We start from the raw sequence: 19,259 nt of genomic DNA, 5'->3' as shown, positions 1-19,259 counted from the left end.
GTGTTTTCCTCACTGCCTCTCTTCTGTATTGGGCTTGCACAGAAATTAAAAAGCTTATTTGGGGAGCTTCATCTACAGTTTGTTTTCTTGAGTCTTCATTAATTTGCCCTTTCATGGATTTCTTAAGGTATTTTATGCTCCCTTCAAGCAGCTGTCATACAGAAGTGGATGTCTGTATCTTTAGTAATACTAAATGAAGTTTTGACTATTAACCTCTTGCAATTAGCCTGATATTGCCAGTTTAGACACTGATGATTTGCATGACTAATAATCCAACTGATGGGAATTGTGTGTTGTTATAGACCTAAAGTTGTATATCAACATTCAATTGTCATCTGGCATTCTACCTGCATTTGGCTGCTGAGGAAGTATAGTAATAAAGACATTCCTCAGTATTTGTACGCCTACACTTTATTCTATTATCCTACAAATAGCTGGGCTCTTATTAAAAAACACTGAGGACACTAGATATAGAATGAAAACTCAAACTGTCTCTCATTCTGCATGCTTGGTAGACTGCCTTAGTCCATGAAGATGACATAGCATTTAAAGTAGGATTCAGTAAGTTTTAGGAACTCTTATATCTAAATATGCAAGAATCTAGAAAAGCAACATGCTCCTGCCCCAAACTTTCTAGGAAATAATACTACTTCATTAATAACTCTTTTAAGAAAAGCTGCTTAGAACCAGTGCTGACATCCAAAATTCTTTTTAGAGATCTAACCCCTCCTGTCACAAAAATCTGGCTTTGCAGCTTTGCTTGTTTCATTTCTGCACTGAGTAAGGTTTTCACACTTTAACAAGTCCTAACTTCAAAAATAGTTTAATTTTGAATAGATTGTTCCATGAAAACGGCTCTTCCCATGCATCTTAAAAAAGAATTATAAAAACTTACCTCTTTTTGGAGCTGTAGATGTCAATTTTGCATTCTCTTTAATAAAGAGAAGTACTGACAATGTTTTATGTAGAGATCAAGTCAATCCATACCAGACTGTCAGATGTCCTTTCATGTCTCCACTGGAATATAAATTGTATTACTTTTATTCCCTCAAAGTATTTTTGAATACACATATATTGTTGATCAAGATAACTGAATGACTATAGGAAAGAGTAAAGTGCATTATTTAATTATTATTAATCATCATTTATTATAGGATAACATAAATTAATATAAATAATATTTTAATATTATTTTTTATTGCTATTATTTAGTTTTATTATTAAAGTGAATTATTTAGTTTTAAATTATACAATATAGCCTGTAATACTAAATAAAGAGCATAGTTGGCGTTTCCACTTTCATACTAATAACCTTCAGTGGACATTGTTTTATATAATTATTTAAGAATACTAACAATATAATAGAAAGCATGTTGGAATGTGAGTTGTTGCTGTCCTTTAAACAGTCTTTATCCTTGGGCAGTCACAGAATCATAGAATGATTAGGATTGTGACCTTAAGGATCATCTAGTTCTAAAACCCCCGCCGTAGGCAGAGACACCTTCCACAAGACCAGGTTGTTCAAAGCCCCATGCTACCTAGTCTTGAACACTGCCAGCAATGGGGCAGCCACGGCTTCTCTAGGCAGCCTGTGCCAGTGCCTCACCACCCAAATAGAAAGAACTTCTTCCTAATAGCTAATCTAAATCTACCCTCTTCTAGTTTAAAGTCATTCCCTGTTGTCCTGTCACTACCTGCCCTTGTAAAAAGGCACTCTCCGGATTTCCTGTAGGCCCTCTTTAGGTACTGGAAGGCTGCTATAAGGTCTTCCCTGAGAACTTCTCCAGGCTGAACACAGACCAACTCAGCCTGTTTCCATAGGACAGGTGTTCCAGCCATCAAAGCATCTTCGTGGCCTCCTCAGGACTGGCTCCAATAGGTCCACATCCTTCTTTTGTTGGGGGTCCAAGAGCTGAATGCAGTCATGTACAGACTCTCCAAGGTTTTCATTAGTCTTTCATTGTACTCGCTTTGCTACTTGCAGTCTACAGACAGAAATACCACTGGGTCATGAAACACTAAGTAGAACTCTGTCAAATTGTTAGAAAAGAGTGACATGTAAAACAGGGATGGGAAAATGGCTGTAGTCCTCCTTTCATAAAAGTGCCTTCTCTTACTTGTCTTCCCCCCCTTTTAAGAACCCTGACAGTAAAGCTGAATTGTTGTTCCTTTCTTTAAGCAGAAGATTAAACATTCTCACCATTATATAATACAATTTCCATTTTATTTTAAACATACTTTGCAAGATATAAAAATATTGATCACAGTGAGCTTTAACAATTGTTACTGCTATAAACAGAAATGCTGCACAATGGTTTTAGTGGAAATAAATTATATAGTCATTATCTCTTAAAAAAAAAAAATCACGAGAAGAAGAACCTAGGCTGTTTGGTCATTGGCAGAAAATAAGTCCTTATTGAGTTCTTTACAAAACATGAACCCCAGTTATTTTCTACATTTGCTTTCCTCATCTTGAGAAAAGCATAATGAGTCTGTCTCTGAAAGTCCCACAGGGTCTCTGGTGCACATTTAATTCCAAATATTAGCAAAGTTTCTGTTGTTCTTTTGTTCTAGTGGAAAATTGTACACCAAAATATCAAGTAGTGCTCTCTTCACTAATTCATAAGTGGTCTTTTCCAGTACGTGGGTACACAGCGGCACACTTCTTCACTAAAATAAAATCCAGCATCACAGCGTTTCGTTCGGACTGTACATGGTGGTCTGTAACAACTAAAGACATTAACAAAAAAAAAAGTGGGCATTAATATAACATGATCATTTATATCAGCCTGGAGTAGAAATCTGTGTGCATTTACATTGCAATTGATCAATGGGAGATTTCATTCCTACAAATACTTTTAACTTCTGTTTATGTTTTTGCAACTACTTTTAACTGGACTTCACAAAATCAGTGTAAGAATACTGAATGCTATTGAAGACAAATGCAACAGATATTCATGTCTATTTTTAACAGATTCTAGTCATATTCTAGTCTTGCGTGTTTTTATTAATTTAATTTTGAAAATGCAGCAATAATTTTCTGTACTCAAAGTAGCTTGTTATGACCTATTGCATGCTGCCAGTTTGAGGTGGCAATTCAGAATCAGATAACTAAATCTACCATCTTCTCACCCAGGACTGTTTCTTATTGTATTCACTGATGCAATAAGCCTGAGAGCTTTGTCTATGTATGTTATGCTGTGATTTGAGTCTTGAAAATGAGAACATCCTTTCAAGTTGCAAACTCTATAGCCATTACGTCAATTGAAAATATATCTACACTTCATATTGCACCTATGCGCACACTGAAGTAAGATCAGAGTCTGACTTTTTATGATAAATCTTAAAGGTAAGAACAGAAATAGTCACTATTTGATTAAAATAAGTTTAACAGAAATAGAGCATTAAACCACAAGTCCCATCTACCTAAAAAGCAGCAGAATTTTTCTTTGCAGATTCTTTGATGGGAAAATAGAACTTACACAGAGAAAATATCTGTGGTTGTCCCTGAACTCTTCCTTTTCCTAGTTTATTTTTCTATTAAAACAAGAACTTGACCTAGAATAACCTTAAAATAACAATGCCTAAATACTTTCTGGTGCATAATGGAGACAAAGTACAAGTCTGGTGTGTTTTTTCAGATGCTGGCAATGAGTCAAAAGACAAAAGTATATGTTTTGAATTTCAACACAGTTATACTTACAACTTGTACTTAAATAATGTGTGCCTGTTTGTGGAACCCTGATATTATGATCTATTACTATAATTTATACTTACTTCAGTTCAAAGCATTACAGTATTACTATGTTAAGGCAATGTCACTATCCTTTTAGGTAATTCTTGTTTCAGGCTTGTGGCTACTCCTATTATTATTGCAGGTAAGTTAATATGTTGTGTGATTGTTTTGGATGCCAAGTTGCTACTTTGCAATAAATTGTTTATGATATGAGGTCTGGATTACAGTTATATTAATTCATGCCAGCTAGTTTCAACCAGTAAAGCTGGCTATGAGAAAAACAATAAGGAATGAGGAAGACTGCAAACATGACATTTATTAACTAGTCACATCTTGCTCAGTGTTTTCAATGTCATTAATCACAGATTAGTTAAACAGTGTGGTCTCTATAACTAAGGGAGTACATTTTGTGGCACAATACAGATATCTGAGATCAGTGTAACGGCTCATCGGAATCTCTCACAGCCTCACTGATCTTTTGGCCAATGAAGTTGGAAACAGTGGTAAAAAGCAACAAAAATGTTTGCAAAAGTATCTAATACTCTGAGCAAATGGGCAGCCAGCAGTAGGTCTGTTCTGGGATAAAGTACTTCACAGAGATGCAATAGATGAAACTCACTTGCCTTTTTACCTGCCTCTGCCATGAAAGTAGACTATTTCATGTACTGAATGACCATAAAATTAAATAAATAAATAAGAAAAAAAAAGGCAAAGCCAAATTCTTCGACCCACCTGACACGTTGAACAAAATGAAAAGCAGTCACGTAATCATTAAATACTAGGAGTTCATTCTGTTTGGAATATGACTCCTGGTGAACTGTGAACTTGAACTTAACTCACAGTTGAGAGTGCTACAAAGCATCTCTCCCATGCGAGTTTGTGTCTGGCAGCAGTCAAGGTCGGGTTACTGCATTCTTATCCTTATTTGGGACATTTGAACAGAGCAAGAAAGCTCCTCTCCTCCCCTAAAATGCTTTGCAGCTGAGGTGCCTAGTTATCTGGCCCTGCCAAAACTGACCAAAATAAATTTTTGAGGTGATAGAACAGGGTGAATAGCAGTAGAGTCATTGTAACTACCTAAATGTGGTTTCCTTAGGAAACTCTGCTGAACAATAGTCCAGGTCTTTCAACAGACTTGGGCTCAATGTTGTTTACAGAGTGCTTTCATGTGAAAGATGTCTGTTTTGATGTGGATAATCTGAGCATGCTGGAACTAAGATAGATAGAGCTCAGCCAATAGGTATACTGCTGGATGAGTCAGCAGCAACTTTGTGACCAGTATTTGGGATTTTTGCTACCAAATGCCTCAGTTTATCAGTTTGGTCAGTTTAACAACTCTAAAGATGAAACTGAAGTAGAAATGCTACTTTTAGGGGTGATGACAGTCTGATCATCTTAAAAGCCAGTATGCTTTATGGTGGGGATTTTTGTTTGTGGTTTTTTTTCGGGGGGGGGGGGGGGAGAGGGAGGGGAGGTGGATGTTTGGGGTTTTTCTTCCTTTCCTGTGTTTTGTAATTTACTGTATTCCTTTCCTCTGCAGCAGGGTATAACATTAGAGGCACAGACATTTTAGGTACAACTTATAAAAATGTTGATACTTCAAAACCAGGACCTACAAGAACTACTCTGCATGGCGAGCTGTCTGGGACACGGCTACAGGAATCTGCTCACATCTAGGTCTCGGGCATCTTGCACAAAGTTACAGGGTAGTGCCTCCATTTACATGGTGTCTTAACAGCAAGAGATCTTTCTTACAAAGGCAAACAGGATGTTGCTGGGGCTTTATTCCTTTTAGAGAAAGCTTGTGGTGGGCAAAGCAAGAATGTGATAAACCTATGCTAAGAAGGAGTAAAGACTGCATCCTCTGTTTCCATTGGCAGTACCAGCATCTACAGGGATACTGGTTGTGGTGCTATGGAGTAACACCATGGACAGATCTTTCTTCCTCCACACTAAGACGAAATGCTTGGAAAAGAGAAACAGCTAAAGGCATCCTATATCACATTTTCCTTGAAGTAAGAAAGAAATTGAAACTCCTCATCATGTTCAACTACACCACCACAGAGAAAATCTGGGCTCAATTCCCTCCTTCAAATACTACGTCTTTAAATCAAGACAGGTGGTATAACATATTTATTACGGTGTTTCTTAGCTTTTTTAAATGCTTGACTTTTCCTCATGTGAATGTTCTCTTAAAATATGTGTATCACTGCTTTAACCACACTAGAGCAGTGCTGTAAGGCTATACAACATCTAAAGCTCTTGTATTCAGGTAGTTTCCTTTTCCTCTACAAACAGAAAATCAAAATAAAAACTGAATGATAGGGAAGAAATGTCTTATGTTTCTAAGAACTATTCTATTCCACTCAAAAGGCCAAGTATAGCAGAACAGGTAATGACAGTTATTACTAAAATATTATCTATTTCCCCAGGTGTCATTCCTAATATTAGACATTTTTTCCTTATTCAGGATGAACTGATCTGTATATACATGACTATATATATATAACTATTATTATATATTTATGCCATCTAATTGCATATTATATTAAAAATATATACAGTTTATTAGTGCTAAGCAAAAAATTACCACAGACATTTGGATGTCCGAATTTGCTGTTTTCCATTTCCAGTGCTTGAACATTTCTGTAATTATTTGCCATTAATTTAAATATATTTAATAATTCTCATATATTAAAAAAAATAAGTGATCTTTCTGCTGCAAATTGCATTGTTTCTGTTTTAACAAATTCACTTTATAGGAAAATTTCCCTCACAAAATATACAAAGTATAAATAATGGTTTGTTTCTCAGAACCCAGAAATTCACATTTTTATATACAGACTGTAACTGCTATGGATATGCTCTGGTGACATATAAAGAGTTTTCTTCCTGACCAAATCTCATTTTAAATGATGAATACAGGCAGTCTGTTTTATAGTTATGCATATCTGTAAGACTGTTTATGCACTCTTAAATCTTTAGTATCTGTTTAATGAAACGAAGGATATGCAAACAATTTAGGAAGTGAAAATGAAGTAATCACTTGAATCCTAATTAGGAATATTTGATGCATTTGAATTGCAATATTCAATTCTTGATAAAAACAGGGTGGGATTTTAAGTATCATAAAAAAGCAGGAAGCTTGAACTCACAGCTCATTTTCATCAAAAGAGAAAACATAAATCACATGAAGTAGTAAGATTACAAGAAACCAGATGTGCTTTAAAATACTTATTCTGCCTAGTAGTTTCCTCTTAGAGATGATAAAAATCGTAGAAGATAAAACTGAATTGAAGAGAGGATTACTGTTTACTTAAGACTAAAAATCAATTCAACAAGATGGTTAATAACACAAACCAAATTTTTATACCTTAAACACAATGAAAGGGCTGAAGACTTGAGTTTTTACCTGCATGTCTGGTGATGGAACCTTTTTCCTTTTAAGAAGCATTTATTGGGAGATTCTATACATTCACAGATGCATTTTGCAGGATTTAGTGGCTGATGTTTAGGGCAGGTCTTTTTACATACACACTGACATTTATCTTCATCAAATTCCTTGTTGGCCGCACAGGAAGTGGGGAGAAGTTTGTTTTTGCACATGCACTGACATGACGATCTGTCTAATTCTTTGTGAGGTCCACAGCTTGAGGGTCTCACACCTCCTTTGCAGACACACTGACAGGTTTCTTCATCCAGTTCTTTGTTTGGTCCACAAATATGGAATGCTTCAGATGAGTCTAGAAATACAGCAGAGAAATTACAGAATTATCATAATTTTGTGTTTACCCATTTACCTATTCTGAGTGAAGAAATGATAGCAAATCCATAACTTTTAAGGTGTTTTAAGAACAGGTATATGTCAAAAGACAGGCAATTACTAGTAACTGAATTGACAAAGAAACAGATTCAACTATTACTTTTAATATTTTTAATTTCTCATTTAAGTAAATCAAAACATGGAACTACATTTAAACATTGAAGCAAAACTGCTTACCAGCATCTCCAAGATGGGAAGAGAAACCAAAATCATGCTGTGCCAAACATCTGCAAACTTGATTATTCCAAATATGATTTTTTGGACAGGTTTTGTTTGCCACATGACACCTGTGGAACGAAATACTCTTGCTTTACTACCATAAGAACTTGAGAAAAAAAAAATGAAACCCAAACAATTTTAGGTGTTGACTGCTTTTGTTTCCCTCCATTACAAAAACCTTTCTAAGAGCTTCAGCTTGTTCATAATCTTATCTTTTAATTCCTCTCAAATCTGTTGCGAATTAATGTTTTCTCCATGACAGGAATCTTCAACCATTTGTTGAAGATACCTTCTTACATTTCTAGTTTTAGCTCTAACTTCTAGAAGCTGATATCTGTACTTTCCAAATATAGTTTGGAAACAGTAATGTAAGTCTTATATAGAAAATAGAGTAGTATAAAAATATTTACATACCAATTTCTGTACAGGTGGAAACAGGCATGATTTTCTATGTTTTTTGAAGTACAAAATCATTTTCACACATACAGATGTCAAATAGTTTCTGAATGAATTTCTGCTAATAGTTTCTGAACTATTTCTGCTAATAGTTTCTGAATGAATGCTGTGGACTAAAATGATTTCTAAATCCTGGGTAGCTTTCTTGAATCTAAAGATTTGGACTACAGCAGTGATGCCTCTTTGTATTTAAGAGTCAGTGCTCTTTACTTGCTAGAGTTCTGAGTCCAACATAATGGCATCATAGAAAGCATAAAATCTTAACAGCAGCTGGTGCCTTTTTAAAGGATGACTGAACTTAGCTGGTAGGTATACCACAGGTAGGATATTTATAAGTATTCCTTTGCTTGCAATTTCTTTATCATCACAGGTCACATTATAACTTTTAACAAGTCAAACCTAACATCATGCATCCAGGCTCTGTTATTTATTCATTGTTTCTGTAGTATTCCAACAGTTTTCATCTGTTAAGGCAGCACATACGTTATACATTTGAAGCACTTTTCATTCCCCAGAGCACCATTACTCAAGCATTCAAAAATGCAGGTGCTGGGACATTCTTCCATACTCATCATTCAAATATACCACTCCGCTTCACCACATTAAACTACTCTGCTTGTAAAGACTGCTGTAGTTTAACATCACCCTGCATCACCTCATGTTTTATCAAGCCAGTGTTTCCTGATTTCATTCCTCTAATGATCTCACTCTTGCTCCCTCACTTGGCACATGTCCTTTTGCCTGCCTCCTGATTCTGCTTGGACAATAGGGATAATTTACAGACACATTATTGTATTCCCTTTTAGAAAACAACAAATCATTCACACCTGGAGCAGCCTGGCTCTAGCTGGAAGTACAAAAAAAAACCCTAAACCACCAAGCACACATGAACCCATGAGAACACAATACTGATACAAACCCTAAGTTACAAAAACTTGAAGAGAACGATATGTATTCCAGCATCAGGACTGGAGACATACAGCAAAAGAAAATGCAAATGTTTGTTTACAAATTCTACTCTGGTTGCTAGCACAGAAAATGATTAGGGATATGGCTGAAATGTTAAAATGTCTTACTGTAACATTTCAGAAAGCTCAGGAAGGCTAAAAAAAAAATAAAATCAGGAAAAATACAAGGCAAAACCACTTTACAGATAATTTCACTACCTCTTCCCAAATCATTATCAACTCAACTAAAGCATGCTAACTTGTTACCTGTCAGTGCCAGCACAGAGAATGTGTAAGAGTGGGAAACATACATGTACAGCATATATCCAAACCACATCTCAAATATGCTTATTAGCTCTGTAAGCACCTATCTACAATCAATGGGGAAAAAAAATGTCACCATGGAGACTTGATCTGAATTATGTATGTTAAAGGCTCCTCTGGTCCCCCTGCCAAAATTACTAAACTTCTAAAATAGTGACAATTTTCTCAGTTGCACATCTTGATGACATTGTATATGAACAGAGAAGAGTACAATTTAAGACACCATTAATCCAGGAGGTATTCTGAAACACCAGTTAACATGAACTGACATGCCTCTGCTCTGCAAGCATGTAGAAGTAGCTACTACTTTTTAGAAGGAAAAGGAAGAAAAAAGTGGGAGAACAGGCAAAGACTTAACATTAACTCTCAGGATAAAGTTGTGTAGAAAATATGTTTTATATAAAAAAAAGACTATTTGTTTTCTATTTTACATGTCATGTCACTCTTCTTTTTAATACGTCCCTGTGCATTTTGGCATAATCCAGCCTTGAATTCTTATTAGATCCCAAGTGTTACAACACTAAAAGCAGAGATTATACTCTTAGGCTTTTTTTCTCAGTAATATATACGGAAGTCATTAATACATTTTGTTAAAAAGAGCATGTACATAAATACATGCACACATGCAGATCTGCCACTGTGACAAGAAAGTACATATCCAGGAATAGGCTTTACAACAATTTCACCAGCATTCAAACCTATAAATAAAAATCTTAAGGAAAAATAAGAAGCTGAAAAGAAATTGAGAACTTTAGTACAAATTAAAAAACCCTGGTGGGGATTTTGAAAACCATCCAGGCACCCACCAAGAACACGCAAGTATCTTTCCTATCTAGGATCTAGAAGCACATGGTTTGGGGTTTTGGTGGGTTTTTTGTTTGTTTGTTTGTTTGTTTCTATTTTATTGTAGAGAGCCATAGATTTTAAACTTAAAGACAGTACTTAACAGTAGAGAAGGCCTATATATATATTCTGATCTAGTACTACTTTGTCTTATCTTTGTCGGAGCATAATTCCTTACAGGACAGTCGACTGTGAGTGATGGTCAAAGTCTTTTATCTGCATTCTTACTTCCCTCTAGCTACAGGTAGTTGTTTCCCATCAGAATAAACTCTTGTACTGGTAGTTGCAACTGCTCTTAACCTGGAAGAACTTAGAAGTTGCCAGCAATCAGCATAATTTAACTTTATTATTGACTCTTGAGTTTTGGGTGGGGTTTCTTTTAAATAATCCGTTCATTATGCAATAATTAAACTATTCCTAGATTTATTTCCTAATATTTTTCTAATTTACTGTTTATGATCCATGTTTTGATGAACAAATTCAGTAATCTGAATGCAAATAGAATATAATCTGTTTAGCTGCAACATGTCAGAAAACATCCAGATTTTAACTGAATGAAAACAGGGGAAACAAGGTAGCTTACATCTGCGGGCATTCTGCACCATTCATTCACATTATTAAAAATGTCTACACTTAATTCCAGTTCAGCTTCTAGTCACTGACTCTTCCATAAAGCAGCTGTTTTTACCTTACTTTTTTTTTTTGCCTCCTAAATATTTATGCATCATAAAACCATCACTCAGTTCTCTAAAATGAAGGGAAGGAGCTCTTCAAGTGTTTCAATAACACTTGCTTCTGTGCCAGATTTCTTTTTAAATTCAGAATCACTAAAAAAAAAATCAATATGTTAATTATGTGAACTGTCAATTAACCTTTTCTTTTCCCTTTCCATTCTGTTCTCACCTCTAGCATATAAAGATGTCCAAAAAGACTTGTAGATAAAGATTCTGTAAAAACAGGCCCTTTTTTATTTTTATTTTAACAGCGTTTGAAATAGGAAAATGCAGTTAAGAGAGAAATGTTGTGTACTCCTCATTTGCAAAAGGAAATATTTTTAGTTTTTCTTGATTACTTTTTTTTAAATAAGTTGTTTTTGGTGATGATTCCTTTAAGCCTCAATTGCATTTTAGCTCTTTCTATGAAAAAATTCCCACAAACATCATTTTTCATTTTTAAATCACTTAGCCCCAGTTTATCCACTGGGTAAAAAGGTAATGTTATTTTAGTACACTCTCTTAATGTAAAACAGTATTAGGTCCTTTGCAAAACGCATTCTGCTGATACTAATGTGTAATTCACATAGTAACTAAGTTCATCTATCTTAATTGTGAAAGTTTCCAGCAATATTTTATATCTAATTATATAGGCTTGCTCATAATATGAAAAGAAAGTATCATACTTACTGAGTTTGTGTTGCTGGCAAGGAACGTCTTATGATGGAATGAACTTGTCTGTAAACATCCAACTTCGACATGCATCGGCAGGATGTGTGATTGGCAAAGCTGACGGTTACAGGTTTGGGGCCATGAGAAAGAGGCACTGTGATCTCAAATAACTATAAAAGGGAAAGAAAAGAACTTTTTTTTCTTTTATATACATCAGTAACAGTACAACTAAAAATAACATAAGGACATACAGAAAAAGCTATAAGGAATTTAGGGTTTTGTTATCTACCATCATTCTGTGGCACATTCAATTATGCCGCTAAATAATCATTATGTACAAAATGAATACAGCAGCTATGGTATGACAATTAACACTTTTAGGGTTAAAGCCTATTACGTGCCTGTTTGCCTACTATAACATTTAAGTTAAAAGAGGAAAATGTACTAAAAACTCATTTCTCTAGAGGAAATGCCTGCAAATTGGCAGTCTTTTCAAAAAATCTAAAACTTAACATTTGGAAGGTGCTTCAAAAAGTTGGAAAAGAATAACTTTAAAAGGGGGTAAGCTAAAACCTAATACATCAGTTGCACAATCACAAAAGTTTGTGTAAAACAGCAATAGATTGGACTTAGATCAAAATATTTTTGGATGAACAAGTTCTGAACTGCAGCATACTGTACTTCTGACTTGCCACTGTTTCTATTGATGCAAATTATATGGTTACCCTGACAGAATTTATATTGAACTTCCCCCCCCCCAAGATATTAAGAAATACCCACTACTAATAAAATAGTCATGTACGTGAACGAGTAAAATCCTAATTCTAGTGATAAATGTAATGCAACTGGTGGAAGAGGACAACTTCAACAATATCTTGTAGAAAAACTGAACATGTGATAACAGACAAACAATGAGACTCATTTCAGTATTCAATTTGGGATACCTACTTTATCAAGTTAAGAAGGTTTCATTGTATGACTCAGTAGACTCCTGAAAAGTTAGTTACAGCAAATAGTTTATGCCTTTTAGGTGTTTATTCACTTCTTCATATATATATTTGAGAATATTTCTGCATCCTCTGGTGACTTTACTACCTTTATAAACATGGCCATTAGATGTTCCAGTTTCTAGGGAGCTATCATGAAAAGAGTTTTTCTCATTAGAGGGACTTCTAGCCAAAGAATAGTAACACTTGGATTCTTGCTCCAGCTGCAAAGTAAGTAACACTTCTTGAAATTTTGGCATTGAGTCAGTAATAAGATAAAAGCACAAGTCCACATCTACTGGTACCAATAAATGAATGCTTAATTATCACCAGACATAGCTCCAGGGTTTCCACTAAGTTCAATACAGACTTCAGGGGACTTTCTAATCGAGTTTTTATCATAATGCTTTTTGGCTTCAAACCTGATACAGGCTCCTTTACCCTTATCTATTATAAATATTCCTTTAAATTAATCACAAAATGCACTTATAACAAGAGGAGGATGGTGGTGGTGTAGATAAAGACAGAAAGGATCATGTTTGTGCAGTACAGTACCACAGTATATCTTTGTGTAGTATAGAAATTGTAGAGGAGGATGGTGGTGGTGTAGATAAAGACAAAAAGGACCATGTTTGTGTAGTATAGGACCACAGTATATATTTGAGAAAATATATGCTGCGTTCTTTGGGTATCTTTAATCAGATGACAAAACTTACATACATATACAAGGTTTGTATCTTGTTTAAACAAGTTGTGCTTTCAGGACAGTACAACTATTGAGACCTCTGAAAATCTAGACAGCTAAGATCTTATACATGCAACAGCCTTTACTATACTAAATATCTCATAAGAAAGTGTATCCTTAAAAGACATGTATGAATTGCAGGATAGAACAGAGAGTATGAACTTAATTAGAGTATTACACATGTAAAGTGAACCTTGTTTGCTCTCTTATGACAGTATGAACTTTCTTTTCAGAAGCTGAAGTAAAAACCCACTACAGGGAGAACTGATAAAACTTAGAAAGTGAATATAAGTATGATTCTTCAGGTCCCTGTCAGCCTAACTGTACTCCTGTTTGGCTTCAGGAGCGCACTGACAGAAATTTCTGTAACACACATACAAACTGCGACTATAAGTTACATTGAACATGAATTATTTTAATCTACATTTATCCTTCAATTTAAACTGCAACAGGTATCAGTTTAGAGAGCAATATTACTAACAGCTATTCCCATCAGCACTTTAATGGTGCAATGCAAAATAAGCCTAGCTAAACAGTGCAAAGGTAGACTAGCTTCCTTGATCTCATTGAATTACCTTCAGTTTGTTCAACTAAATTCTCTTAATAGCAATGTATTTTACATCACCCAATAGTAGCTACTGTTTATATAAAGTCAAAACAACTTAAATCAGCCATTTACATTAGAGATTATAACATAATATAATTATATTAGGTATTATATTTCTTGTCCTCGCTTTTGGAAAGTGCTGGAAATGATACATGAACTAGAATTTTGAAAAAAAATATAAACCAGCTCTGTTTTCATTACTAGAAATGATGGAAGTGAAATAATAGGATTGGTATTGTTGATTTGTCCTTCCTACACTTTTGTCTGTACATGCTATTAGGATACTATATTCTGATGCATGCTAAAACAGGAGATATTTATTCTTCTCTTCTGATAATGAAAACATATCAAGAAGAGACTTCAGAAGAAACTAATTCTTGAAAAGTAGTTTGTTACAGAAAATGTATTTAATACTCAGAATAATTCATCTTAAATAATCTATGGCATTTTAAAATAAGATCCATCCTACAGAAATGCTCTCAGCTGTGTTGTGCTTCCTAAATCCAATGAAGCTATTTAAGTGTAAGTAAATCAACTCTCAAAATGCATAAGCTGGGTTTGAATTATCACCTTAATAAATCATTTCAAATTAGGCAAGATCAGACCTTGTGTAATGCTTTCTATTTTTGCCAACTTCTCTAATTTTTCTTGCTCATCTTCCTCATCCAACAGAACAATAAGCTCAACACCCGTTGTCACTACAGGGTATGTCTGGCAACATATAACAGCTAAACGTCAACATCTAGAAAGGATATTTCTATGAGAAGTGCACCATAACATTTATGTAGGAAAGGCTGGTTCTTGACTCACTTCTTTTCTGGCATCATTGCTGGCTGTGGGTACCATTGTTTGTTGCCACACTGCCCTAATGAGTACCTCTTCTTGGACAGAAGATAGCTTATATTTCTCTCTGATCCCTCATTCAGTAAAGGATTTATTTTAACCGTATTCTTAGGGGACCGAATCTTCTCTCCCAACTTCAAATGATAGTAAAAATATGAATAATTCATACTACAGGAAATGGAGAAAAGACATTTCATTCAGGTCTGTTCTTCAGAGACCAATGCCTGAAGACAGACATTCAGGAATAAAGACTGCAAAGAACGAGCTCCAATTGCCAAAAGAACATGAGATCTGACAGGAGTAGGGATTAGGGCAGCTTTTTCAAAGGGGAGAGCTTTCATTGCTTGCAGCTTTCAGAAAAATGTTAGTAATTATAGTACATTGTGAGTGTTGCCAGAGTTAGAAGCAAACACTCAAAAGCTAGAAGAAAAAAAACTAGACTCAACTTGCTTATGCAGTCCTGTACATTTGTGCTACTAACACTGCATTGCCACGAATCCAGTGGAAATCAAGTGCTGAAGAAATTTGTGAGAGAGTAACTAAAAAGTATCATATATAACAAAAAACCAAACTCCATCATAGTCAAAGCTCAATCCTAACCTTTTCCATGAAGCTAATATCATAAGTCAGCAACATGCTGTTAATAGCAATGCATAACACATACTAATGGAAGCTCTATGTAACTGAAGAACAGTTGAAAGCCATACACAGTTAATGCATTTCAGAAGATATCATTCAACTAGTCTAAGGCTGTTTTGTCACAGAAAGCCAGACGGCAGGTCTTTCCTACAGTCTTTTCCACCATAGCTAACATTTCTCTTCAATGTACTGTGTTCAGCCCTCATCTCTTCAGGTCTTCACCCAGGATGATTCTCCATGCTAAACTAACCTCCCATCATTTCAGCCCAACCCCATTTTCCCTTTCAGCCAGCACACCGAACTTGATTTCCCTTTCCTCTTTTTGGGTTTCTTAGCATAATTTTTAGCATTGTTTCACATGTACACTTTGTCCCACCTACTTTTGGATGAACCAAATTCCTTTCTTCCCTGAAAGATAAAGGGGAGTGTATCAATGACAGGCTCTCCGTTGAAGATGGGATTTAGGTGCCTAGATCTGAAACTGCATCAGATTTTTGTTGAGCTCCAAGTTACAAAGTCTTCTAGTTAAAAATAAACCCCAGTCTCCCAACAATTCCATTTGCCTCCCTAAGTCTTTTAACGCTTAAAAGTAAACACATTGTCTGAAAGATACCAAAACACAAATTCCTCATACAAAACCCTCAAGTATTATGTTCTTTACCTAAAATGAGAAAACATGAAAAAAAAATTTAATATAAAAAAAAAAAAAATCACAATTTTTGTTTTAACAATAAAGCCATATACACTTCTTTCTCACTCTGGTCTAAGAAAATGCAGAACCACAAATTTTTCTGTAATTTTAAAGAAAAAAAAACACATCAATCTGCATCTGGCAGAGAAAATTTCACTCCCTCTTGTTAATGAATAGCAAAATTAGGATGAGAATGACAGAGTTCATAATAAAGTATGTTGGATAACCTCAGTATTAGGTTACTTGAACTAGAATTGTTTACCATGGAACAAGATTATTTGAGACTATAGAATCATTTGGGTTGGAAGGAACTTTCAAAGCTCATCTACTCCAACCCCCTGCAATGAGCAGGGACATCTTCAACCAGATCAGGTTGCTAGAACCACATCCAGATGGGCTCTGAATGCTTCCAGGGATGGCATATCCCCCACCTCTCTGCGCAACCTGTGCCAGTATTCTACCACCTTCATTGTAAAGAAATTTTTCCTCACATGCAGCTTGAATCTCCCCTCTGATATTGGTCATTATATCAATACATCTCTGGTAAAGGAAACATGATGTTCTTGGTGTTAATAACTGAGCTTCCTTATAACAGTCCCCATCTTTATGTCATGAAAAAATGCAAGTTTTTCTTACAGTAGATGGCTTAAATATAAATTGTGTGCTAAACCCATGACAATCATTGGTACTCTGTGGGTTTAAAAACAAAATCAAACAAAAGTTTTGGTTACAGAACAATTTTTGAAATTATTTATTAAGGATATGTATTCTCCGTAGTTCCCACTGACTTTGTATCTGTCTAGCCAAATTTGAAATGTTCATTTTCAAATATGCAGGAAGGTAATTTTTCTTCATGCACTTGGATTACATAATCTGCAATAAGGAGTATTTTAGGCTTCATCCTTACCCTTTGTTCCACTGCACCAGCAAAAATTAAAAGGCAGCTTATCCTATAGACCCAAACATCAGCTTTTTGTACTTTCTGCCCCCCAGTACAGGCAGGTATGTTATTAAAGAACTTTTTTGACTAATACAAAGGTAAATGAATAAGCACATCACTTTTACAACTATGCATGCAACTACAAACAATTTTTCCCTGGATTTTCATTCTTTTGCCATCATGTTTTTTAAATCCTTGCAGATCAGTACATACCAAGTAAGAAGTGCAGCAAGAGGATACTAGGCAAAGGTGAGTCCTAATTGCTCTACCCAACCAGACTTGGTCTTTGGCAATCCACAACCTGCCATTACCGTGACGCCATGTGTACCAGGGTCCCCCTTTTTCCTAACTTTGTTATTTGTTCAGTCATCCTATCAGAAGTGTCCAGGCCACAGCTGTGTGGTCCCACAGACCACCCCTGTAGTAGGCTCTTTTCTGTTCTCATACTGGCAGCGCTCTTCCTTTAGCCAGTTACAGGGTTGGAGTGGAGAACAGCAACAAGAGTGGGACTATAGCTGGGTCCACAACCTATAGCTGAGCATGATTTTAAGCTTAAAAAATCCCCAAGCCCCCAAAACACAAAAATAGCTAACAGCTTGACCAAAAGCACTATCAGAATTCGTTCTGAAAAAAGTTCCCATATACTCCTCCACACTGATCCTTATAAAGGCATGTATTTTTGATTCACAGCATTGACAGCTCCTTCTTCAGACTAGAAGGACTTAATGCCATACTTTCTAAAAAAAAACCACCAAAACACCACAACAAACCCCTGTTGATTCCTATATGAAGTATTTATTTGCTTCAGTGGCTAATTTATTCAACACTATCAGCATATGTGCCAATATCCATCATATCAGCACACATAAAATTATTATGATCTCTGACTTCTGAAATATGAAACAATCAAAACTGTTATTTCCATATCAGGATAAGGAAAGCTTGTACTTCCAGATACTTTTCAAATACAGGATTTATGTATTAATTTTTCCCAGATTTACATTAACTACACTATATTCTTCTGATGGACTGTGGTTTATTCTGGTAAGTTTCCCTTAAACTGATTGACTCTTAGTTTCCATTACTTGTGATCTTTGCACTTCCGAAAGTGTCAGTAAGGCTGGCCAAACATAATGAGTGTAGCAGAGCACAATGTGTCTAGAGAAGTTTTTAAGCTAAGGATGTAAGACTGTTCGATTTCAAAACTCTAAATATTTCTATACCGGAAAGAATGAAAATGAGATATCTGAAAAATGGTAAATCATCATTACTTATTTTACCATCTTTCTTGACAAAACAGTATTTCAAGGCTTATGTGTAACCTATTCAAGGCAACAGGCAACCTATCTGATACATTTCATATCTGATTAATATGCTTAATTAGTATACTCTATCCTTTTATATTTGAATCACTTTTCAAAGTATCTTAACAAAAAGCACTTGGAAATTATACTGATGTATCTCCCACTATTAATAGTACCTACTATATTGATCATTGCAATCTTAAATCTAACACAGAAAAATGCATGGCATAAATGGTAAAGATCAAAACTGAAAATTCTTTGACATATGCATCTCCAAATCATGTACGGGAACTCCACACACATATCAAATATGGAAAACCATTTCAAGCTGTTAACTTGTTTCCTGTGAGAAAAGCTCCTCTAAATCTATTTTCAAATTACTTTGAAACATGCTTTCCCTTGAGGAACTATTACTGTAAACATGAAAAAGGAAGATTTAGGAACTTTACATCATATGATCTGAAAGAAGTAAAAAAACTGTCCATCCTGCCAGCCAAGAGGAAGAATGGAATGAGGCGGCTCTTTGCCATCTGCTTACTGCTTCAATGTATAAGCAAGTACCTATACATGTGGCATAAAAGTGCAACTGGATAGAATGCTGCTCCACTAGGTAGTTCCTATCTTTGTAACTGCTCATGTCATGGAAATGGAGAATAACTGTTTGATTAACAAATTAAGAGGAAAAACCAACACAACCACACCACAAAACAAAATCAGAAAAAACCCTTTCCCATCAGACCTTTACTAGACAAGCCACTACTTACAAAGTTG

General features: G+C 35.3%; 1 protein-coding gene across 1 annotated transcript in view; it reads right to left on the bottom strand.

The window, feature by feature from the left end:
* Window positions 1-2,202: 2,202 nt before the first annotated feature.
* VEGFC (vascular endothelial growth factor C) overlaps window positions 2,203-19,259 on the bottom strand; it is a 74,297-nt gene continuing 57,240 nt past the window's right edge. The window contains exons 4-7 of the mRNA XM_061372299.1: window positions 11,752-11,903; window positions 7,737-7,846; window positions 7,149-7,479; window positions 2,203-2,730 (exon numbers count right to left, since the gene is read on the bottom strand). Coding sequence (XP_061228283.1) covers window positions 2,616-2,730; window positions 7,149-7,479; window positions 7,737-7,846; window positions 11,752-11,903 — 708 coding nt within the window. The 3' untranslated portion in view covers window positions 2,203-2,615. The remainder of the gene's footprint in view (window positions 2,731-7,148; window positions 7,480-7,736; window positions 7,847-11,751; window positions 11,904-19,259) is intronic.

This window comes from Neopsephotus bourkii, unplaced genomic scaffold (assembly GCF_033783945.1).
Source record: "Neopsephotus bourkii isolate Nb327-2 ecotype Australia unplaced genomic scaffold, CSIRO-AGI_Nbou_v1 NB_168, whole genome shotgun sequence".
Classification (NCBI taxonomy): domain Eukaryota; kingdom Metazoa; phylum Chordata; class Aves; order Psittaciformes; family Psittacidae; genus Neopsephotus; species Neopsephotus bourkii.
The sequence above is the reverse complement of the archived record's forward strand: the minus strand, read 5'-3'. Positions and strand labels throughout refer to the sequence as shown.